This window comes from Puma concolor, chromosome A3 (assembly GCF_028749965.1).
Source record: "Puma concolor isolate L17-30 chromosome A3, mPumCon1.1.hap2, whole genome shotgun sequence".
NCBI classification, from domain to species: Eukaryota; Metazoa; Chordata; class Mammalia; order Carnivora; family Felidae; genus Puma; species Puma concolor.
The window spans coordinates 114,910,703-114,934,910 of record NC_141669.1 but is presented as its reverse complement, the minus strand read 5'-3'; the positions used below and the strand labels follow the sequence as shown (position 1 = coordinate 114,934,910).

General features: G+C 59.3%; 1 protein-coding gene and 1 long non-coding RNA gene across 3 annotated transcripts in view; one reads left to right on the top strand and one right to left on the bottom strand.

The window, feature by feature from the left end:
• Positions 1 to 21,996, top strand: part of NOL4L (nucleolar protein 4 like) — a 128,463-nt gene extending 106,467 nt beyond the window's left edge. For both annotated transcript variants that reach the window (XM_086701960.1, XM_086701961.1), the window contains 6 exons: positions 9,293 to 9,570; positions 11,593 to 11,778; positions 11,860 to 12,051; positions 12,332 to 12,454; positions 12,759 to 12,960; positions 17,366 to 21,996. In XM_086701960.1, the coding sequence (XP_086558086.1) occupies positions 9,293 to 9,570; positions 11,593 to 11,778; positions 11,860 to 12,051; positions 12,332 to 12,454; positions 12,759 to 12,960; positions 17,366 to 17,586 (1,202 nt within the window). In that variant the 3' untranslated portion in view covers positions 17,587 to 21,996. The remainder of the gene's footprint in view (positions 1 to 9,292; positions 9,571 to 11,592; positions 11,779 to 11,859; positions 12,052 to 12,331; positions 12,455 to 12,758; positions 12,961 to 17,365) is intronic.
• LOC147582706 (uncharacterized) lies at positions 5,693 to 9,298 on the bottom strand. The gene is made up of 2 exons (XR_015249436.1): positions 8,368 to 9,298; positions 5,693 to 7,907 (listed from the first exon to the last, which is right to left on the bottom strand). It is a non-coding gene; the product is annotated as an uncharacterized LOC147582706 (long non-coding RNA).
• Positions 21,997 to 24,208: the final 2,212 nt, after the last annotated feature.

Genomic DNA, 24,208 nt, shown 5'->3' with positions numbered 1-24,208 from the left:
GTTCCCAGCAAGGGGTGGATGCTGCTCGTGCAAGGGAGAGGACAGGGGCCACCCTGCTAGTGGGGAAGAGCTCAGTAGGAGTTGGGAGCAGGCCATTCGGGCTCAGACAGTCCCCAACACCACCCCTGTGCTCCGGATACTTAGTGTGCTCTGTGGATGGTGCCCGCCCTCTGGCAGGCCCACTGCTGGGGTTGGAGCTTTATGGTTTGCTTACAGCTGACTCCCTGGGGACCCCAACGCTCATGGTTGCGTGTCTGCCCTGGTCACTGTCACATTGGGGGAGGATTGTGGCCCCTTCACCGTGGCCAACTGGGGATGGCTTCTGAGGGACTTGTCCTGCAGTGAGCTTTTAAACTGAGCTTTCTCTCTTTCACACCTGTGGTCGTCTTGGCCCTGGCCACCCCTGACCCTACTTGTCTAAGCTAAGGCTAGAAACCGGGTCTGGGCCCCATTCTCTGGCTATAGGTCACACTCCCTCCTTCCAGAGCACGAGCTGTTTGTTCCTAGTCAAGGCTCCAAACATCCACACGGAATGATCCCTCTGCCCTGCCCTCCCCCAAGGAACAGAGAACTGGGGCCCAAGGCTTTCTGGGATTGGCCATGGGCCACCCTGGCAGTCCTGGGTCACAGGAAAGTGTCCATCATCAGCTGGGCCGCTGGCTGCACAGACAATGCTAGGCTGTCCTGGCCTCCAGCCACTGAGGGGTGAGAGAGGCTGGGAGACAGCACCGAGGGATCCCTTTATCCCAGGAGCAGGCGGGGCCTGCACAGCCCTGGCCTTGTGTGGGCTGCCAGGGTCTTAGGCCCCCAGATGCCTGTGAGGACATTAGAGCAGGACAGACTCCCTGGCCTGGGGTGGTGAGGTTGACCTGCTAAGGGAGAGAGCGACCCCCCACACACCCCTGGGAGATTAGCCTGCATCTGCCGGCCTGTCGGGGAGATCAGAGCCGTCCTGCTGCTCCTGCCCCTCGGTCTAGGATGCGTTAGACCCCAGTTCTCCATTGACCCTCTGCAGACACAGCCCTGCTGTGCTGGAGAGCATACCCAGGGTGGGTGGGGGCTGTGCAAGAGAGGCATTGCCACCCCAGTCTGTCGAATGGCAGCTTTCTCGGGAACCAGGAAGTGACCGGAGCCATGGTGGCGTCATCACTCTGACCTAAGGACTGAGGTGCACCGAACCCAGGCCGGCTTCTGGGAAGGCTGGTGGAGGACCTTCCAGGGCCCTCAGATGCCACACACATACACACAAACACACACACACACACACACACACACACACACACACACACACACACACACACGCTTTGGGGCCTGGGCCCTGCCCCGTGAATCATCCACACATGGTCACCTGAAGTGGCTCTGTTTGCTCTCAGAACACACGATTTGTTTGGTGGGGGGGGGGGGTCGTAGGGGTGCAGTGGGCATATTGGCTGGAGCTTTGTACGTTGAGTTAGCATGGATTTCTCGCTGCCCGTGCTTGACCTAGAGGGTGGGGCCAGGGAGATGTCAGGCCTGGGAAGACACAGACCCAGCCTGTCCATAGCGGGAGCACCTCCCGCTGGGCATACCTGACCAGTGCGTGTTGGGGGAGAAGCCAAAGGAAGTGGGGTGGCAGTAGAGGTGGGGACCGTCCCACAGTACAGATGGGCAAATGGAGGCCTAGAGGAGAAAGAGGGCAGGTGCCTTGGAAATCGGGGGCCCATCTGGGCTTTGCCACACACGCGGTGTGATCGCCGATGACTCCCCTCGGGGAGCCCCTGGTTCCTCCCCGATGCCTGCCGTGGGGTGCTTGCGCAGATCGGGAACAGTGTGCCTGGCGCCTGACACTTGGTATCTCCCCCACTGAAGGTGGCACCCGTCCCCAGTGCCCTGATGCCAGCCCTGCTCCGGCCCCCTGCCCCCAAGACCCAACTCATCTGTGGGTCAGACACCTCACTAGGGGCTCCTGCACTGAGAGACAGGATTTCAGTTTGAGGGGGAAATCTAGGTCTGCGCTGTCTGATACTATGGCTGTAGATGGCTGTTAGGCTCCTGCAAACTGAGGTGTGCTGTGTGTGTGAAATATGCACTGAGTTTCAAAGGCGTCGTATGAAAAAAGAATGTAAAATAGCTCAGTTTTAACACAGTATTGACTCCTTGTTGAAATAAGATTTTGACTATATTGGGCTAAATAAAATAGATTATTAAAATTCATTCTCTCTGTTTCTTTTCACTTTTTAAATGTGGCTACTAGAAAACGGGAAAGTCCATGGCTGGCTCACGTTCTGTTTCTATTGGACAGCACTGCTCTAGTCCCTGAGGGCCCGGGCGTCGGTGCCTGCCTAAGGAACGACCTGCAAAAGGCCAGGCAGGAAGGCGATGCCGTGGAGTAGAGGCGCCGGCGTCCCCGGGTCCGTGGCATTAGGAGGCAAGAGCGGAGGCCGGTGGGGAGCAGGGGCCGGCCTGCCCCTGGAACCACAAGGGTGGAATGGGATGCTCCGAAGGGACGGTTCGGTGGGCAGCCGGGGGCCTGACGGCCAGACCGCGGGGCGGGCACCCCGTGTGGCCCTGTCACCCAGGATGGTGGGATCCCAGCAAGACCGCCTGGTCCAACTCCTCTGTGTCCCCCGTCTGACCCCAAGGCCCTCCCCCTTCCTTCCGGGAGGAAGAGCAGGGTAGCCTGCCAGGAGCCTGGTGCTCCTGGGAACTATGCATCATGTAAACATGGCCCAGGCCACTGGCCTTTGTCAGAGCAGGCGGGGACCGGCCCTGGTGAGGTGCACACCCAAATTCAGAGCGCGGGCGGAGGAGGAGGAAGGGCCGGCTCTGCAGACTCCCTGCGCCTGCCCTGGTGTCTACTCCTCCGAGCCCATGGTGGGGCTGCCGGCTCCAGCCCTCTACCCCCCTCCTCCCCCCAGCCCAGCTCTTTTGTGTGTGAATTATCGATGCCCCCTCCTCTCCCCTTCCTGGCCGCCGCTGTGACAGAAGCCCACGGAGGAGGGGGCGCTGCCTCAGCCGCCGCCCCTCTGGCCGCAGAAGGCAGCCCGCGCTGGGCATGCCGGGTGGCGTGGCCACAGGTCCGGCCCGTGGTCTCAGTGGTGGGGTACCTTCCCACCTTTTCCCAGCCCGCCCTGGGAGCTGGTGCGGGTCACCCACTGGGAGAGGGTGCCGCTGGCTGCGGCCCCAGAGCCCGGTGTGGCGATTGGCGGCTCGCACAGAGCCGGGCTTGTGCGGGCTGCGGGGCGCTGGCGCCCACATAAGGGCATTGTTTGCCGAGGTAAAAGGGGTTTTTGTCTCCTTCTGGAGACGGGACAGAGGGAGGAACAATTTCCCCCATTCATCGCTAATTCCCCCATTGGAATAGCAGCACATCGCCCCACGTTAAATAGATGGGCACCTCGGCCCTTCCCTGCCCGAGGCGTTCCGGGCACAGGTGGTGGGCTCCGCGTCCTGCCCGAATCGGGAGGTGTCCTTTGCCAGAGCCGGGGAGGCCTGGCTTTGTGGAAACGTTCAGAAGGGGTGCACCCCCCAGCGGCTCCCCTGCGGCCACTCAGGGCGCCCTTCTGTCTGTTGTTCACACACAGTCACAGGCTGGGGGCAGTCTCACCCCGCTGGCGTTGTTCTAGGCTCCGGCGGCCTGGCCTTGGGTGGGATGCCTGTCCTGCCACCGCAGCACGGATGAGGACCGGGTAGACACAAGAGGGTCACTTCCGGCCAGGTCTGGGATGGGTTGGACCAGAACACATGTCCGCCCGGGGAGACCCGTGGCCGGAGGCCTGCGCCCTGGAGGGCCCGACTCCCACACCCCGTGTGTCAGGGCCCCTGGTGCCCGTGGGGCCAGCTGGGTTCTTTCGCAGGGTCATAAAGTGTCAGAGCCCAACAGGGCGTCAGCGGCAACTCCCTGGACTGCAGATAAGAGGAGCCAAGGAGGCGGGCTGTGCCCAAGGTCGGGAGACAGCGAGGCCCGCACCTGCTCCCCCTGCCCTGACCCCGCCGGCCTCATTCGGGCACGCGTTTGAATACGTGCCTATATCTCCTTTGAATCACACTGTTTTGGAGGGAGTGGGGAGGAGGGAAGAATTGGGACCGGACCGGAACCCAGCTTGCCTCAGCCTGGGGTGCCGACGCTTCTCTCTGTTCCTTCTTTCCCCAAAAGGTGCCAGGCGCTGCGGGGGCGGGGGCCGCCGCCAGCCCTTCCTGCGGGTACCAGCCACCTCAGGACTGAGCTAGGGGGACCGACCCAGTGGGGCTGTGGTGGGCCACAGTGAGGAGACAGCCTGGCTTGGGCTCCAGTCCCTGGGCTCCTCCCAGAGGGAGGATTGTGGATCGCTCAGAGACTCCGGCTCCCTTCCCCAGTAAGGAAACTGTTGGCTCCTGTAACCAAAAAGTCTAGGTTCTTCTTTGGCTTTAGGCAGGGATGGATATAAGGGGGATTTATTCCTGACAGCTATTCAGCCCTGCCAAACGGGCTCAGCAGCCCTGGGGGCTTGGGGGAGCACTTCTTTCCAAACATTTCAGCCAGAGCCCCAGGATTGACTTTCACGGGTCCAGCTTGGTCACATGCCCACTGACCGCCGGGATGGGCTGTGCCGACTGGCCAGGCGTGGGGCACGTACTTCCCCCTGGAAGACTCGGGGTGCCCTCCCCCAGAGGAAGGGGTATGGGTTCTGGAGAGGCGGGAGTGATCTGGGCCCACCCAGCACAGCCCTGCTGACCCTGGGTCTGCTGGGCTGGGGCAGCTTACGTGGGGAAGGGGTGCTGGGCACAGGCCACAGACGTAGTATGTCAGAAGGTGATTAAAATGGTCTGGGAAAAGTAGGTAAAGGGGTCAGCCTGTCAGAGCGGGGGCAGGGAGGTCTTACTGAGAAGGTGACCTTGAAGCAAATCCCTGAGGGGGAGAGGCAGCTGGGGACAGAGTGTCGAAAGAGGGAACAGCAAGTGAAAAGGTAGGCAGCTGGCGCAGCTGCAGTGGGTGGCAGCAAGGGGCCCCCTCTGGAGGGAGTCTGGCTTCCACTTAGTGGGTTGAACTCCGTTCATGCAGCTGCTGCTGCCGGGGCAGGGCGGGGGGGGGGGGGGGGCTGACGGATGGATACACTTACCCCCCTCCCCAGCAGCACCTTTGCCCCCACCAGGGTCAGGGGCCTTCTCCCTAGTCCCAGGGCCTTCTCAGCCTCCTCCCGTGAGGCTTCTTCCATGGGCTGCTTCTTACAAAAAGCCTTCCCTCCTTCCCTCCCTCCTTGGGAGGAGTTCTGGAGATAGGGCTCTGCCGTCGGGGCTCAAGGGCCAGAAAGCTCACGACTGTCTTTTTGGGGCCTAGTCTCCTCTGGAGCCCTGTGTCTGGTTTTTTGCTCACTGGAGTATGAGTCGCCAGGACAGCGACCACCCTCTCTTTTCACTGCTGAGTCCCCAGTGCCCCTCATGGGCCTGACACCAGGAAGTGTTCAGGCAGGGAAGGGACAAGGGTGGGAAGAGCATCCTGCGGGCACTGGCCTCCCCCTCCTCCTCCCTGGCCCACCTCAGATTTCGCACCCGGGCTCTGGCGGGGCCGTCCGGAGCCCCTGTGTGTAGGAAGCAGGTGCGTTATGAAGGAAGACAGCGGGGCATAGAGAACCAGCTTTTTCTTTTTTAGCGCCTACTCTCTATGCCAGTATTGTCTACACCTCATGCATCCTGGTTTACTGACAGGAGACGCATTTGGAAAGGAAACCGAGGCTCAAGGAGGTAAAGTGGCATCTTCAAGGTGACACGGCCCCTCTGCATTCTGCCTAAAACCCACGGCCTCTCCAGTTGGCAAAAAACGGACCCAAGTGGGAGGCAGTCCGTGAGCGGGTGGCGCTGCGGGTGGTCGGCACACGGGTTGAGGGTGGCCCCGGCAGGATGACGGGGGAGCACACGCTCGAGGTGGGCTGTGTGTGTGGCTGGCTTTCCCTGCCCCTGGGCGAGGTGCGGAGGTGGGAGGGCCTTGGCCTGTGGCGGGAGGAGGTGGGAACAGAGCTTGTGAACTGGGGCCCGCTGGCCTGCTCAAGGTTTTGGGGTTCTTTTGGTTTTGGGGGGACTTTTGTGGTGAAATATGTGTAACATAAAAATCTTATGTTATGTTTTAACCATTTTTAAGCGTACAATTCAGCGGCATTAAGGACATTGACAGTGTTGTGCAACCAGCACCGTTATTTCCAAAATATAGTTTTCCTCACCCCAAACTATATCCATTAAGCAGCAGCTCCCTGTCCCGCCTCCTCCAGGCCCTGACACGTTTTCTGTCTCTATGCATGTGTCTAATCCACACACTGGGTGGAAGGGGACTCATTCAGTATTTGTCCCGTTGTGTCTGGCTTCTTTCACTCAGCATAATGCTCTCGGAGTTCATCCGTGTTGTAGCGTGTGACAGTATTTCATTCCTCTTTAGGGCTGAACAATATTCCATTGCATGGATAGACCACATTTGGTTTGGCAAGGTCTTTCAAAATGGAAACAATGTAAGTCAGTCATTAACATTTTAAAATCTGGATATTTACATAATGGTGCAGATTTCCGGTTTCTTCTAAAAACTCAGGATGCCTGGTCTGGACTCCTGGCACCTCCTGGTCCCACCTGCGCAGCCACTTCCCTTACTGGAAGAGAGCAGCCTCGGAGTACTGGGAAGAGGGTGCTGTGTTGCGGTCGGAGCCAGTGCCTGTGGCTGTCTGGCCGAGCAGCAAGGATGCACAGCCCTGGGGCCACCCTGGGCTCCTGAGCTGTGGGAGGCTGGGAGTAGGCATGCATCTCCTTTCCCCCTTCCACCATAGGTGTAGGGCAAGGGAGGTCCGTCCTCCCACGACGAAACCTAGTCAGAGAGGCAGGTGGTTGGGGTGCCACCCGTGGGCCTGTGCCAGGGGTGTGGCACCGCAGGAGGCCGTGGGCCTGACACCCCTGCATTGGGACAGTTGGCTCACTGTGTGCAGAGCATGGTGCCTTCCTAGCAACCCCTCCTTCCAGAAGAGGAAGCCAAAGCCCTCCAAGGTCAAGCAGCTGGCCTATTAGGAATGATGCCAGGGTGTGAAGTCTCACCTATAAGGTGGGCTAAGAATGGGCACCTGCCAGAGCAAACAGGGGTTCACGTGATCAGTCAGTATAGGGGTCCATCCCTGCCTTCCAGCTCCTCAGCTCCAGAAGAGGCTCCTGCATATGTGGGGGCTTCTAGGCAGCCGTCAGAATTCACCCTGGGCCAGGCAAAGGAGGCACGAAGTATCCCCAGGAAGGACAGACATTGGGCTGTAACTCCTTCCCAGGGACAGTGGAAGAGGAGGCCTGCCCTGAGGAGGAAGCATTGAGCCAGGCCTCGAAGGTAGACTGAAATTTTCTGAGTTAGAAGCAACATGGCAGGCAGACAGCAGAGCCTGAGCCCAAGCAAAGGCCTGGAGATGTGAGGTCCCGTGGTGGCCAGGAGGGTGGGGTCTGGACTCCAGAAGTCAGGGGACTAAGAACACACCCAGCGGGAGTCTGGAGGATAGTCTTCAGGGGTCTTTGGAGAGCAGGAAGGTTATGGAACAAGAATAGGCTGGTGCTGGAAAGGGGTGGGGTGGAGGTGGGTGTGATGAAGGGAGGGAGGGCAGCCACTTTCCTGTGGTTTGGTAATGAGCATCTGTCCCTCCAGGAGGGCTGGCACCTTGGTTGTCATTGTTACTTTGTTTCTCTGCCTGGGACTGTGCGGGCATGCAGTAGGTGCTCAGTAAATACTGCCGGGCAATTTGTTCATTCCGCCAACATCTGCGCTGGTCGCTGGAGATCCTTCTGGAGGAAAACCAGGCCCATCTGTGATGGAGGAGGAGGGGGGCAGCGGACGCGTGGTGAGGTCCTGGAGGTTGCAAGGACGCAGGTCCAGGGACTCTGGGGTGTCCTTCAGCAAGCAGGGAGCTGTGGGGCGGCTTTGAGCAGAGCCTGGAGCTGACCTGCAGGAGGATGAAGGGAGCAGTGAGCTGCCCGGAGGAAGAGGAGAAGGAGGGGCAGCCTGGCCCAGGGGACCTGCGGCAGCCAGGGGGGGGAGGGGTGCCACTTCACCACGGCCTTTCCCATCCCCCTCTGCCCCGGGCTCGGCTGCTTGATGGGCAGCCCGGCCCCGCCCCCGGGCAGCCGGGAGGCCAGCGATTGGTTGGGGCGCTAGAGCCTCTCGGTCGCCATGGGGACGCTCTGGCGGTGCGCGTGCCCAATGCCCAGCCCCGGGGACTAAATCTTCATAATCTGCTGGCTGGGAGAGTGGGGGTGGGGTCTTGCGCGACCCTGGCCTGGGGAAAGGGGTGGCCTGGGATGCGGTCTAGGCTCACTGTGGTTCCCCCCTCCCCCACCAGCTCTGGGTCCTGGTGCCGAGCCCCGGGGGCACCTGGGCGCCACCGGGAACAGCTCGGTACTCACCTGGCCGTGACCCCGGGAGCTCAACCTGCTTTGGCCTCCGCCGTCTCAGTTGATCAAGCAGGAGGCTGGGCCTGGATTGGGGAGAGGGGCCTGGAATTTTATCTGAAAATGTCTAGCCCCTCAGTTGGAAGTTTGTCCTCCCAGGTCCCCCAGGCAATATTGTGCTCTCCGCAGCAGGGGGCGCCCTCGGCAGAGCTTTGTTGGGTTGTCACCTCTGGAAAGCAGAGATAGCCTATTGAGATGCCAGGAATGCAGCCCCCTGAGCCTGCAGCCCTGGCTCAGGATGTCCAAGGCCACCTGACCTTGCACAGAAGGCAGCTCTGGGGGGAGCGGGGGGCACTGTCTGTGTGTAAGCTGCCAGGACTAGGCAGGGCCCACATGTAGGAAGAGTGGGTAACTGGGGGGGGGGGGGGGGGGGAGGTCACAATGGAGGCATTATCCCTTTTTCCTTGGGCAGATGAAGGAAGCTGAGAGCCCACTGTGGGGAGAGGGTGTGCAGGGGCAGGGCAGTGGCGAGTTAGAGGAAGAGGGGGATGCCGGTCCGGCCCCAAGCCAGCTCTGGGTGTCCAAGCACCTCTGGCGTGCAGCAGGCTGGTCAGACCTGAGGCTGCAGCCACTCAGTCCCAGGCCCTTGAGGCTGGGCCTCCCTTGAGCCTGGATGTGGTGTCACGGGTGTGGAGTGCAGGAGATCACTACGGGCGCTCCACTCCTGATGGCCTGCTTCAGGCAGAGGGGCCCTGCCCCTCCATCGGGCAGGGGCACAGCTAGCCTCTTCGACAGCAGGGCTCACCTCTTGCCCGGAGACGCCTGTGAGGACAAGACGGGGCAAGTATTCCCTGTGGCTGCCGTGGCCACGATCCCCCAGGGCGCATTAGGGGGCAGGAGGGGCTGAGGTGGAGCCTCACACCCAGGCCTCTTGTTCCAGATGACTCCTCCTCCGAGAGTGGCAGCGGCAATGGCTCCTCCACCCTGAACCCATCCACGTCCAGCAGCACGCAGGGCGACCCCGCCTTCCCCGAGATGAATGGCAACGGCGCCGTGGCCCCCATGGACTTCACCGCCACCTCCGAAGATCAGCCCATCAACCTGTGTGACAAGCTCCCGCCGGGCACAGCACTCGGCACACCATCCTACCCCTCGGACGGCTGTGGCACCGATGGACTGCGGAGCCGCGTCAAGTACGGGGTGAAGACCACCCCTGAGGTGTGTGGGGCTGTGGGCCCGCCTGAGATGTGAGCCCCCTGCTTCCTGTACACGTCAGGGCTGCACGAAGCTGAAATGACATTGTGTGTCCCCAGAGTTGTGACACCAAGTCAGGGAGGAGGCTGTGGCTGCTGTCATTTTCCTGGGAAGGCTCTGGAATAAGAAATCACACAGTGTGTGACCTCAAGCAAGGCCTTCCTTCCTCTGAGCCTGTGTCACCACCTGTAAAGAGGGGTGGGCCCCACCTTAATGAAGGTAGCGGGTGACGTGTGACCTATTTCCCTCAACCCCCAGCACAGAGTCTGCTGCAAATTACAGCAGCAAGTGGCCGCTTTCGGCACCAAGTCCCCACCTTTCTCGGCTACTCTGCACGCCTGTCCCCATTTTACAGATGGTGCGGAAAAAGTATGAGGCCTCTGAAGCCCCAGGGATGTGAATGTTTGAAACTCAGTAGGCCACGCTGATGGGAGGCGGGGGTGGCCACCAGGGAAGGCTGGCCAGTACAGGTGCCCCCACCACCGGGAACTCCCTCCTGCTTTCTGCCCCACCCCCCTCCGCTCGCGCCTGCTGCCTCTGGGCCACGGGGGTCTCCTGCAGTGGTACGGTGCGTCACTGGGCACTTGAACTCTCTCTGTGTAGGAGCGTTTTCTCCTGCCGGGGCCGGAGGGCCAGAGGTGACTCATCAGAGCCCTACACCCCTCTGCTCCAGCCGGGTACCCCTACACAGCTTCCCTCCCCTCCCTGGGCCTTTCTCTTCTGCAGAGGGCGTAGGGCAGGTGCCAGTGCTTGCCTCTGATGGCCTGTCTCACGGGAAGGTTCTGTACAGATGAGCGGGTGTTCGGTTGTCACTGTGTGCCTGAGCTCAGGCCACGGAGGTCAGACATAGCTGCCGCCTGCACTGAGCAAAGAGCTGCGGAGGGGGAGTTTGCCGCCGTGAGCTCAGGCCACGTGTGTGGGCCAAGGAAGTGAGATGGGAGCACCCGTGCCACCAGCAGCTTGTGTCTCGCGGTTTCTGTCTCCCCGGGCCCTGCCAGAGGACTTGGCCGAGGAGCAGCTTGGGAATGGGACTGGCCCAGGGCCTGGAAGGTCTTTCGACTCTCCACTGCGAGTCTGTCGTGACCCGGCCGGAGGACCTAGGTGTCTCTGCCCGTTAAAGTCTGTGTGTGGATCAAGAGTTGGGCACCAGGCCGGGGGCCCTGGGAGGTGGGTCACATCTCCCGTGGGATGGTCACACAGAGTCCTGGTGGCCGCAGCCGATGCAGGACCGGGCGCCGGTCAGTGTCCATCTTTATCCGTTTGTTCTTCAGCGAGAGCTGTGATCCCCGCAAAAAGAGGCTTATTCTCTGAGGTGTTCACGGGGTGGGAGTAGGCAGCTGGGTCCCTCCTCTGCTGAACGACACGGTGACTGCCTGGGGAGCTGGGCCTGGTTCCCACTCCCCCTTTCTGCACACACACCCTCCCCATGTTGGGGCTCACGGTGTCTCCCCAGGAGTGGCAGCAGATAGGGGAACCCCAGCCCAGGAGTTTCGGGAATGCGCTTTGCCTGATGGACCTGTCGCCTTGGCTGGTTCCCTCTCCCAGCCCGTCTGTTCCTCCTCCCTGACAGACGGCGCTTACTCGCTGCCTGTGTGACAGCTCGGTTGCCGGCTCGGGCTGCGGCTCCTTGGGGATCGGGGAGGAAAACCCCAAAATCAGAGCCAGTCTTGGCAGAAGAGAAGAGGCTGGGAACCCTTCCCACGAGTGCCCGTCCCTCACACGATGCGGCGGGTCGTGCTGTGGGCGCTGCCGCCAAGTAGAGCACTCACTCACACGGGCCCAGACCTCTGCTGCCCTGCCTGCTGCTGCCCCTGGGCATCTCCATTCGCGGAGGAAGGGAGTGGAGAGGGGAAGTGACACAGGACCTCGAAACTGTGGCTAGCGTGGCGGTTAGGTGCGCTCACCATCCCAGTGCCCGAGCTCTCTGTGGCTGTCAGAGACCACGAGCGGGCCTGGTCTGACCCTCCGGCCCCTGCCCTCTCTCAGTCGCCCCCTTACAGCTCCGGGAGCTACGATTCCATCAAGACCGAGGTCAGTGGCTGCCCTGAGGACCTGACGGTGGGCCGGGCCCCCACGGCGGACGACGACGATGACGACCACGATGACCACGAGGACAACGATAAGATGAACGACTCTGAGGGCATGGACCCTGAGCGCCTCAAGGCCTTCAATGTGAGCGCCGTGAGGGATGGGCGGGGTGGGGGCCGGGGTCACAGCCGCGGCGGCCCTTCCTACAGCCGGTGTCTCCCACAGATGTTTGTGCGTCTCTTTGTGGACGAGAACCTGGACCGCATGGTGCCCATCTCCAAGCAGCCCAAGGAGAAGATCCAGGCCATCATCGAGTCCTGCAGCCGGCAGTTTCCCGAGTTCCAGGAGCGGGCCCGCAAGCGCATCCGCACATACCTCAAGTCCTGCCGGCGCATGAAGAAGAACGGCATGGAGATGGTGAGCCCCTCGTCCCCGATCCACCTGCTCCCTCTGCGCCACCCCCCCGGGGACTCCTGGGTGGCCCCCCTGGCCAGACACTTCCCCTTGACCCTCCCAATGCCCCTGGGAGCAGGAACCACGATCCCTGATTCTCAGAGGAGGGAAGCTGAGGCCCAGAAAGATTACGCGGTTCCATAGATCACGGTCCTGGGGCGCACACGGCAGCCCTGTCCCAGCCACCTCCAGGGCAGGGTCTCGGTAAGCCCCAGCACCGGCCCCATCCCCGTTCTGCCTGCAGACGAGACCCACACCTCCCCACCTGACCTCGGCCATGGCAGAAAACATCCTGGCGGCAGCCTGCGAGAGCGAGACGAGAAAAGCAGCCAAAAGGATGCGCCTGGAGATCTACCAGTCCTCCCAGGTACCTGCTTACCCACAGCTGCCCGGGCGTTGTTCCTGGCGTGGCAGGGGTGAGAGGGTGACCGTCAGTCATGCTGGAGACAGCTGGGGACAGGGAGAGAGGGAAAGGCCGTCCTGGGACTCAGACGGAGCTGCAGTGGGGCAGATGGGGAAAGTCAGAGGGCCTGGTCACACAGGCCTCACAGACCTCGGGAGCCCGGCCTCTGAGAGGGTTTTTGAGCCAGGCAGGAACGGATCGAATCTGCCCCCCAGAGAGATGAGCAGAGGCCCGTAGCTCAAAGCACCCTTCGGTTCCCACTCTGCAGGATGAGCCCATTGCCCTGGACAAGCAGCACTCCCGGGACTCTGCAGCCATCACCCACTCCACCTACTCACTGCCAGCCTCCTCCTACTCCCAGGACCCCGTGTATGTCAACGGCGGCCTCAACTACAGTTACCGCGGTTACGGGGCCTTGGGCAGCAACCTGCAGCCCCCCGCCTCCCTCCAAACAGGAAATCACAGTAACGGTGAGTGGGGGGACCCGGGCTCTCTGGCTCCCTGACCAGAACCCAGGTCTGTGTGTATCGCAGCCTGGAGAAGGGGGCAGGGCAGGTGGGGAGGCAGAGGCTGCGTGGCACAGACACCCGCCCCATTTCACAGTCTTGGCCAGTCCTCAGGTTGGACGGTGAGGAAACCTCAGCTGGTTAAAACAGAGCATACCAGTCCTTTCTCGCCTCCGAGGAGGCTGCCCCAGCGCTCGACTGGATGCGCTGCTGGCCCTCTCCCAGCTCCGGCTCCTCGCAGGCCATTGCAAGCACTGAGTTGCAGCCAAGGTCCTGCTCTGGGTTGAATCCTCTCCACACACCTGCTTTACCCCCAGTGACCAGAGCTTGGCGAGGTGGCCACTGGCCCAGGTCACTCGGAGTTGGTAGCAGAGCCAGCATCAGGCCCGGGCACGGCCTAGTTCAGCAGCTGTGGCCTGCGGGGGGCCTGTCTAGTGGCTCTGGGCAGGTCCTCGCCTTCCCCAGGCCTTAGCCCTTGCCCCTGCCCCATCTAGGAGCCCCATCTAGGTCACCTGGGGTGACAGTTAACTGTCTGTTCCCCCAACTCCAACCCCTTAAGCTGGTGATTCCCTTGGTGCCCCTGCAGTACTTCCCAGGGGCCTCTGATGCAGACAGGACATAGCCCAGTATCGGAGAAACGGTCCCTGAGAAGATGCAGACCTCCCTGTGGAGTTAAGCATCACCCTGAGTGGGAACTAGCGTGGGGACCTGAGGCCCATTCACGCTGGGCCCCACTTGAAGCCGGGGTGGGAGCAGCAGGGGAAGAGCAGACCCGGCTGGTGGAGAGCAGCCTGGCGGCCTCGGGGAACGAGAGGGGAGTAGGTTGGGGGGGCGGTGACCTCAGGGCTGGGTGCTTGGAATTGGTTGTGTATGCGGTGGAAGCCACTGATAGGTTTTAAGCAAAGCAGGGCTGTGAACTCTGCTCTGTCTTCGTGGTGAGATCTGAATCAGAAGGGCAGGAGGCAGCGGCTGTGTGCAGTGAGGGTCCTTCAAAGCCAGAGTGGGGAGGAGGAGAACTGAGGGTGACCCCAAGTTGCTTGAGGAGTAGGTTGGAGAAAAGTACTGCCCATAGGCCAGGGAACTTTGGTTCTAGGTCTTGGCTGAACATGCCTGAGAGTTGCTCTCAAGCCCTTGTCCTTGGCTTCAGGAGACCCCTCAACGTTCCCCCGGCAGCAAGGGAGGGGCTGGCCCATACCCACGGCAGGAAGCCCAAGCCCCCTCCGCTCACCTTGCCCCCCACCACCAGGAAGTGTGTGCAGGTCCCCGGAAGATTCCTGCCTGGGCTTAACTTCTCATCCCTTCCTAATGCCTCTTAACCTAAAATAAGAGGCTGCCTGGCCTTAATCCCTGAAGCTGAAGCCGGAGTGGCCAGCCCCAGTGAGAGGTGGGACCACTGTCCCAGAAGGGTGGCTTTTCTTCCAGGAAGAAGAGCCATCTGACCTCTGAGCAGGGACCCTATTAGAGTATCTGAAGACAGGCCCCAGGGCAGAGAAGTTAGGACCCCCTAGATATACATGAGGAGCGTGAGGCCCAGTCCTTTCCAGGCAGCAGGCAATGGTGACAAGCCCCGACCTGGTCCATGCAGCGTGACCCGTCTCCGGGCTGCAGCTGCCAGGGAGGGCGCTGGGCCTGCTCCCCTCTGCGCCCTATTCACACCTGCCAGAGAGGCTCCAGCAGCAGCCAGATCTTCCTTTGAGGGAGGCAACTGGCTCTGCCCTTTGTGCTTCCCGGGGCCTCCGTTCCCTTCCGTATGCACCCTCCTTCCTTAGAGGTGGGTGGCGAGGTCACTGTAGCAGAGCTCTGCTCGTTTACCTCCCGGCCTGGGGCAGCACATGCCCTGCAAGCACTGGGTTGGAGTCCAGCAGCTGTCCACAAGCAGCCGCCCCAGCCCTCCTGCCCTCCCTGGCAGCAGCCAGCCCTGCAAGGGACCCTTCAGTCAGACCGGTGCCTTGGCAGGGCGATTTGTTAGCCGCTCGGAACTCCACACGTTGCTCATCAGGTTGTCATTGGGAGATGCAAATGAGCTTAGATAACATCCGCTTGGCCCCCTCTCCTGGGGTGCTGGGCATCTCATGCCCACTCCTGCCCCTCCAGCAACCACACCTGAGTGTCAGCACTAGCGCCTGCGGGAGGATGGCTCCAGAGCAGACTGGCTGCAGGAAATAGGGACATTCTCCTCTCTGGGCTCTAGCTACTGTCCAAGAGAAACAAGAGGACAAGGCTCGGCAAGGGGAGAGAGAGGAACCCCAGGGCCCGGTCACACCAACTGTGGCAGGCGGCTCTCACCTTCATTGTCTGAGAGAGACTGGGAGCTGCTCCAGGGGAAACCAACCCTCCCCTAGCCCGGAGGCAGCCCTGCAGCTTCCAGGAGTCTGCGGAGGCACCCCTGCCCCCTACCTGTCCCCTGCAGCCCTCTGGCCAACAACAGGGGAGGCCACCACCTGCTTGGCTGCTGTTTCCAGCAAGTCACAGCCCTGCTTCTTCCTCCTGCATTTCATTTGAACAGACTTAGCTGCTCCCTTGACTCTCAATTCCAAGGACGGTCCTTAGCAAGCCAGTTCCAAGGACCTGCTTCTTGATGTCCACGTGCTCTGGTCAAAGAGGAAGCAGCCCGTGGGACAGGTGCCCACCCCCCCACCCCCGCCTCGGGTTGCACCAGCTTCCTTTAGCAGCAGGTCCCGCTTCCAGTGTCAACCAGCAGGTCACTTCCAGGCACGGCGTCTCCATAGACTGGAGCTTGTCCATCTCTCTCTGCAGCAGCATAAAAAGTGCCACTGCAGATGCAGTAATGAGTGAAGCTGGCCGTCAGAACCCACGGGGTAGTGGGGAAATGGCTGATAGCCAAGGACAGCCTCACACGCCTACCTGCCAGGGTGAGACCACCCGGGGTGGAGGGTGGGTAGGCAGGAGCAGGGAGACGGCCCCCTGAGGAGGCTCCAGGTATGCTCCTCCTCCTCCTCGCTCAACACCTCTCAAGAATGCTTTTCAACTCCCAGGAGTTTCCACATCTCCTGGGAGCCCGTTCAGAAAGCCGCCCCCCCCCCGCCCCAAACCTGTCTGGAAGCCCTTTCCCAGTGGGCCTGGCAGCTCACGGCCACGCGGAGTGTTTCCCAGGCAGGGCTCAGCCTCCCAGCAGCCTCCTCCTGTTCTGAGGCTCAGGGACTTTGAGCTGCCTGCAGAGTGGCAGAGCAGGCCTTGCATTCAGGCACCCGTGGAGTGGCCTGGGAAAGGCAGAGAGGAGACAGGGCCTGGTGGCCCCTGCCTCACATCCTCCCGTCTGTTTCAGAAAACCTCAGGCTCCTTTTTTGCCGCCACCGTTTAGAGGGTGAAGGGGCCTTCTCCAGATAGCACCCCTAGGTCCTGTCCCGACCACTCCGACCCTCGCACACCTGCCCCACAGCATGGACTTTCCCCCTGCTCAGGCACAGAACACCTCCTCAGAGGAAGGGGGATTCTGCGGCTCCTCGGAAACAGGCTTAGCACCCACAGCACCTTCCTCCACGTGGCACTCCGTGCCAGGCACCCCGCCCCCACAAGGCACCGTCACCATCTGCCCGGCCTGGCCTCAACCTCTCCCACAGCCAAGCAGGGCATCTGGTCTTCTCCACCTGGACAGAAGTCCCACCCCGGTCTGAGCACCCGCGCGGCTCCACTCTGGACTCCAAGGCTTTCCACACACCTGTGCCTCTCAGGGTGTCGGGTGCCTGCTGCAAGGTGCTTACCTTCTCCCGGACAGCCTCCCGGTGCTGGGAGGAACAGCACACCTCTCCGGCGCACGCAGACGCTGATAGCCCATGGCCGTTCTCCCAGGGGGAGCTCTGCTTCACCACAGTGCAGAGAGGCAAGGCAGTTCTTTGCCTTGAGGCCTCCCCCTCGCCCGGCTGCCAGAGCTGGGATATGTGCACGGTAGGGGAGCGCTGTCCGCCTGAGGGTCCCCAGAGAGCCGTGCAGGTGGGAGCCGGGCCGGGGAGCGAGGGTCAGAGCCCCACGCTGGCTGATGTAAAGCCCGTGCCCCCACCACGTCCCACCCTGCCCTAAAGGCAGAGCCGAGGGCCCACATTCACCATGTGATCTCTGGCAAACCTCGACCTCCAGGTCTCTGTTTCTCCCCCCCACCCCCCCCCCCCCCCACGTCACCGACGAGGTCCCCTTCCTTGAGGATCCCTTCCTTGAGGATCGCCCTGAGGGTTAACAGAGAAGCCCACGTTTCGTCTGCTGGCACCAGGCCCCATTCCGGGCACTGGCATACACCCGTCAAGAGGCCCAAGTGCCTGAGTCACAGCAAGCCCCCAAGACAACACAGAGTGATGGCCTCCGGTGCCATGGGAGGTGTCACCTCCGCTCCTCACCCACACACTTCCCTCTGCAGGGCCCACCGACCTCAGCATGAAAGGCGGGGCCGCCACCGCCTCCAGCACGCCCACACCCACGCCCTCCAGCAACAGCACCAGCAGGACCATGCCCACCGCCCAGCTCAGCCCCACGGAGATCAGCGCTGTGCGGCAGCTCATCGCCGGCTACCGAGAGTCCGCGGCCTTCCTGCTGCGCTCCGCGGACGAACTGGAAAACCTCATTTTACAGCAGAACTGACCCGCGGCACCTGAAGCGCACTACCCTAGGGAAGGAGGCCGGCCCGGCCTCCTGCCTCACCACTTGGTACATTTTGGTTTTTGAAAGAGGTGGGATCCAAAAGAGCGGTTTCTAGCCACACGCCAAGCACCTGCGACTTTGGGCACAAGGACACTTTTTTTTGGAATCTCACCACACGGGTGCTCTGACCTGCTTGGAAGAGGCCATGGGGCAGCTTTGGAAGGGCTGGGGCTCCCCTGACGAGGCGCTGGGGACGCAGCTCTATTTAGAATCATCTTCGTGGACCCTGATGTTAGAATCCCACCCCCAGATAATTACCTTTCAAGTCTTAGGTGAGCAGAATTGCATATTTATTGAGAAAAACAAAGTGGACCCTTTCTTCCTCCCCCCTTAGTAATTTATTTTTCTGAAAATGGATTCTTTTGTGTTTGTACAGATTGCCAGTCTGTGTCTGTCTGATCAGAAGGATGTATCCCTGTGACCTAACATTCCATATCACTACACTGGCGCGGGCTGGGGGACGGCAGGGCGGGGTGAGGTGGGGCAGGTGCCGGGCTGGCTGTCCCCTTGAGCACCCGGCACAGCCAAGCCGCACAGCCAAGCCGGAGGACCTCGCCCACACCCAATGCAAAGCAAAGGCAAAAATGGCTCCCCCACCCCCACCCCACAGAAGCCCCCGTCACACGGTCACCTGTGTTCTACCTCACACTCCAGCGTGGGCTTTTTCCAGGATGTGCCCTGAGCCTGTTCTGAATGGCTATCTATCGCCCAACTCCCCCACACCATGTGTCTGCCTGGGAGGTAAGTCCAGAGGGGTGGCCAGGAGCTAGAGCCCAGAGAGGGCTTGGACCCTCATGAGCAGCAGCTCGCGGGCACCTGCCCCCAGGGAGCCAGGTCTGAACACTTCTCCACACAGGCCCAGAGCCCTCAGACACCTGCTAGGAAGGGCCTGTTTCTTCAGGGTGAGCCCTCAGCTGTCAGGTAGCCACCAAACAGGAAAAAGCAGCTGCGAGCCCCTGGTTGGACTTGGCAGCTCCCATCCTCCGTCCCTGTGGTTGGAGTAAAGGAACCATCAGAAGTGGAGAAGCCACTTGGGTTCACCTAGGACGCACCCTTCTCGTCAAGGGGCCAGTCCTAGAAGAAACCTGTAATCCCTGGAGTGTGAAAAAGGACAAAAAGAAAAGGCTGGCCCGGTTTCCTTCCTCCCCGATAGGCACTTCTTCTTGCTCAGTGCAATACCTACCAGTGCTGCTAAAACCAGGGATTCACCCAGACCTCAGAAGGCCCAAGGGGCCTCTCCATGCAACACTCCGTAGCCATGACAGCAGCTCTCCGCTGCTTGCCCCTGCCCAGAGCCGGCAGAAGCCCTCTGTTGCCTTTCCTCCCTCAGAGCAGAGAGGCCCCAGGGGAGCCAGGGCTGCGTGGACCCTAGGACGGCCACAGAGAGCCACTCGACCCCAGAGCAGGCGCCCCTTCCCAAACCAGCTTTCTGCAGCCAACCGCCTCCCGGCACCAGCGGCAGACCACCCTCAGGAGCGCCAGGGAGGGGCTCCAGCGTGGAGGCCCCAACCCGCCTCGGATCCAGGCCCGAGCTGCGGGCCCTGGATCCGGAACCCTGAAAGGTAGGGTGCCCTGCGCCCCGCCCCTTGCTTACTTCCAGCCCCCAGCAGTTCAGGGTGGTCTTTTCTCTCTCAAGTGGCCTCCAACGCCCTACCCAGCCACAGCACCTCTGCCTTCCATCGGACCCATCCCCCGGCCTCCAGTCAGGGCCAGGACACCCGAGACTCCCCTTAGCACAGCACAAGCTCCAGTGCCCGAGGCCTGTCCCCCAACCCGGCCACCCACATGTCCAGCCCCACCTGCTCAGTGCTACTCCCGGTTCAATTTGTGTAAATATTTATTTTTGTGAGTGAACAATACTACAAAGTAATCAGCAGGTCTTTTGCAAAACGTTCCCCCAGGCAATTTGCGAAAATCCTAAAGTTGAAAACTGGCAGAGACAATCGCCGCCTTAGAATTCTTGATACCAACTGCGCGTCATTTCCCCTCCCGGAGGCAGGACCCAAGCCAGGCACCGCGCGCGCTTCTCTCACAGACAGGAGAGAGGCCGGCTGGGAGGGGCTGCGGCCGCCACCCACACGCAAGGGATTAGAGCTAAAGATCAGCATAAGCTCCAGTTGGAAGTCGGCTCTCCTCAGCCGGCCACCTCGGCCTGCCTTAGCACTGGGCAAGAGCGCAGGCACACTCGTGTGAGAGGAAGGCCCCGGGTGCTCGTGGTGAAGGCCCGCCAGGGCTCCCCGCGGCCCCTCCGGGACAGTGGATTCTGTCGCGGTGACCCCACCGCTTGGGTGGGCCCCTCCGTGAAGCTATGCCTGAAGCCCTGGTCATGGCAAAATCAGGAGCAAGTCACTGTGTGGAAACAGGACTCCATTAGCTAGTTCAGTCAGGGACCTTGTTCTGTTTTGCGTTTGTTTTTCAAAGATGCAGCTTCAACCCCTCCCCACTCCTGACTTGGAGGGCACCAAAGAGCTGGTTCGGCTGGACCTAGCTCACTGCCGTCCCACCCGTCCCACCCGCACCCGCACCCGCACCCTCACCCCAGGGACTGCCTTCTCCTAAAGGGAGCTTCCAAGGCCCTGCCCCACAGCCATTTGAAATTCTGACGGAGGGCCTCGGGGGCGCAGATTCATCATGGGGGATCCTAAGCCAGAAGGTAACTCAAGAGTTAGAATACACCAATTCCTGAGTCTTTGCAGGGGCCTAATCCCAGCAGAAGAGTAGAATCAGGAGAAATGGGAATTTGGTCTTAGTGGTGGATAACTAGACGACCAGTAATGGTGTGACCCATCTGAAATTCATTTTACCATCACCTCCAGGACAGTTTATACCCAAGGGCAGTGTTGAGGGGGAGGGGGACCGAAGGGGGCGAGCAGGGTTTTCAAGGATTTCAAACAGGTGGAACCCGGCCATCCCTATTCCCAAGGGCCACTTACGACTCCAGGGGTGGTTACAGGATTAACTACCAGTTCATTTTCAAAATGCTGCTTTGAACTCAGAGGGTTGATACTTTTAATTTGTAATTTTTTGTAAAACTTTTTACAAGATAGTAAAGTATTTCACCAGAATACCAGTTTCAATCCGTCCATGGTCTGATTTTTATATAATTTAGTGGTGCTTTAGAAACTTTGTTTTTGTTGTTTCTGAGCTAAACAGCTCAATCCTTTTTCGCCTGTATCTACCTAAGACCAATGTGAACCTTTGTATTTTTGCTCCTAATTTTGGACTCAGTGAAAGTGTACTGTTTACATGTACAGATGCCCCCGTCCCTGTGTGTTCCGCAAGACTCGCTCTTGAGGAGGAAGGGGCACCTCACTAAGCTCATCTGCTTAGCAAAGCCACAAAACAAAAACCTCTCACTTTTTACCTGTGTTTCCACCTAAAAACAAAAGCAAAAACCCTACGCCACATAGAACTCAGATTTGCTGAAAAATACTTTTCTAAGCTCAGAAAAATCTCCGTGCGTCAGATGGCCCACAGGCCTCTCTCACGTGGTCCATTGAGGAGCAGGGGTCAGAGCAGACACTTCCCAGGGGCTGCCAGCGGGGGCACCTGCGTGGCCTCTCGGAGAGCGCGAGCAGGACTTGACTGCAGGGCTGTGGGCCGGTGTAGTTCTTCCAGCAGCCCGGGAAGCAGGGAGGTCAAGATGACCCTTGTGACCTTCAGGGTCAAGCCGCCCAGGATTCAGGGACGACCCAAGAGGCTGTCAATCCTCTGGCATAATTTAGACATGTTTCGGAAGAGCGCAAGTTCCCCATCCGAGATGAGGTTTTAGGACTTGCCAGTGCAGATGGTACCAACATTTCTTCAGGGTTCCCCTGGAGGCAGCTTGTTCGCGAGGCATCACCCTCTGAGGAGGGGCAGGGGGCTCCAGACGGTAAGCATATGGCACTGGAGACAAACAGCGGGCGGCACCAACTTTTAAAGGTGACTCTTTATTACTTAATCAATGGCTACACCTCTAAATTATATTTTTACAGATATGCACCTATGCAACTTAACGTGGCTCTTCTAAGCAGGTGAGGACTTCCTCCTCAACGCTCTATAAAAATTATTTGTGTTCTATATAGTGAGTTTTTTCCAGTAAATGTGGCTTAATATTTTAATTCTTAGACTGTGTCTTCTTTATGTGATGCAACTAAATTCTGTTTTGTTTGTGGAATGACTAGCACAGGCCAAGTCCCTCTCCCTCACTTAACAAAAGACCAATGAGCTGTTAATCGAGCTGTTATCTCCATGGTATTACTTGCTAAATGCACTGATTTCATAAGTATGTGGAATCCCTTTTCTTTTGAATCTGTATATCATATATAAGACTGAATCTACTTAATAAACACTGAATAACAAATCAGACGCTTCATTCCCGCCGTGTCCTCTCAACAGCCCTGCCAGTCGACTCTCCCGCAAATCTAGTTCGGCACCGACAGACATGGCCTTCTGCTAGGAGACCACCTTTTCCCAGCCCACGCCCTAGCCCACCACCGCAGGCCCTCAGTCAACTGTTCTCGAACAAATAATCCTGTCATTTCAACAGCTAGCCCGTCAGAAAGAGAAGGAAACGAACCTTACTGGTACTCATCAGGTGTCAGGTGCAGGAGGCACCTTCCCGGGGGTGCACACCAGTCACCCAGCAAGGTCCCTCACATGCGGCCTCTGCCCTCGCCCCAGCGCGCAGCTCTTCGCCGGCCGAGACCAAACTCACACGGATTGGCCCCGCTAAGTGCTGGCTTGGAAAACTGAGGAAACACCATCCCTGATCCTGAACCTTCTGCACTTGACGTCCGACTCGACCCCAAACTCCCAATCCCACCTTAAGGGAAAAGGGCAGTTTACCTGTGCGCAGTCTTTTTTTCATCCTACATAGATCATTTAGGCTAACCCTGGAGGAAAACTTGCAGGAATATGGCTTGGGGCTAACCTGTCATGAGTTCTTAAAAAAATTCTGAATTACAAGCGTAAGTGTCAGTTTTCCTGTTATAATGTGTGTGTGTGTACGTACAGACACAGACACACGTGACAGTTTTTAAAACATTTATATTTTGTAATGGTAGAAGAATCTTGAAAGCTGAAATTCTGTATAAAACTCAAATATATAAAATACATTAAAAACGGGGGGGGGGGCACCTGGGTGGCTCAGTCGATTAAGCATCCGACCCTGGATTTCACCTCAGGTCACGAGCTCACGGTTGTGAGATCAAGCCCCATGTCGGGCTCTGTGCCGAATGTGGAGCCTGCGTAAGGTTCTCTCTCTCCCTCTGCCCTTCCCCCACTTGTGCTCTCTCTCTCAAAAAAAAAAAAAAAAAAAAAAAAAAAGATGAAAAGAGAGGGGACAATAGTTGAAAGACACTGCACCCAGGGAACCCCGTCTGTTCATAAGGGCGATTGTTCACAAGGACGGCAGGGACGGTGAAAGCCAAAGACAGCAGCTAGGTGCCCCTCTTCACACAACAAAGGGACCAACGGCGGCAATGCCTCAGTGATACCATGAAAACCCCTGTCCTACCAAAACTACCACTGCTGAGAATCACCAAGGGACCCGAAACCCCCACAACCTGGGATGGCATACCCTGGGCCCAGGCCCACCGCACACAGACCACGCACGCAGACCAGGAAAGCGCTTACCTCCGGATGAAGTGCCACACAGCTCCACAGGACGGCGGCACGGAGATCGAGGAGACATCATCACTCAAGGACGGAGAAGCGTTGCTTGATCCCAGCCTGGCTTCTTTAATTGGGGCCCCAGGACCACTGTTGTTAACAGCGTACAGGACAACGTCAAATAGGAAATGCCCCCACGGAACAGTGAACTAAAATTTACTCAATGACAGAACAGGCAACCCTCCCTTTACTCAGGGAAGGGGAGGGAAGGGGAGAACAGGCACAGAAGTGCATTTTAAAAGTAACTATGATGCACTGGGGAAGCCCAGTTTACAAGAAACCCAAGAATCCTTTGCAAAGTCCTCTCTCCCCTCCCTGATCTTTTGTATCAACCCAGATTTTATTCGGGTTCCCGGCAGTCAAGGGGCTCCTAAATGAGGGGTCCCCAGCTGCCTGAGGAGCCAATGGGCCCTATGACATACTTCACACAAGTTGGTGTGGATGTGCCTTCCTGGGGGAGGGTGTCTGGAGCCTCCGTCGGGCTCTCCGAGGGGTCTGTGTCCCCAGCAAGGTTAAAAGCCACTGCCCAGATAGCTCTTTTAGTCGCTCTTATTTTCCCTCTAGAGCTTCTGCCTGCACCTTCAGTAGTTAGTCCAGGCCTTCAAACTGATGCACGGAGACAGGAGGAAGTATGGTCACCGTCAACATTTGGTTTCAAGTATTAGTCTCCAGGGTCACAAAGCCCACTCTCCCCATCAGTTTAAACGGTGCCCACACACAAGTGCAACACAGCCTGTGCCACCTCCTCTCAGGAGGCAAGCAGGCAGATGCTCTGGTCTCCGGGGCCCTTGATTTTAGGCAGGCTACTCTATGAAGCACACACATACTCCCCATCCCTCTCTCGAGCAGCTTCTGACTTTCTTTAGAGCAGGATGGACATAAAACAGTCACGATACTCACCAGGCCA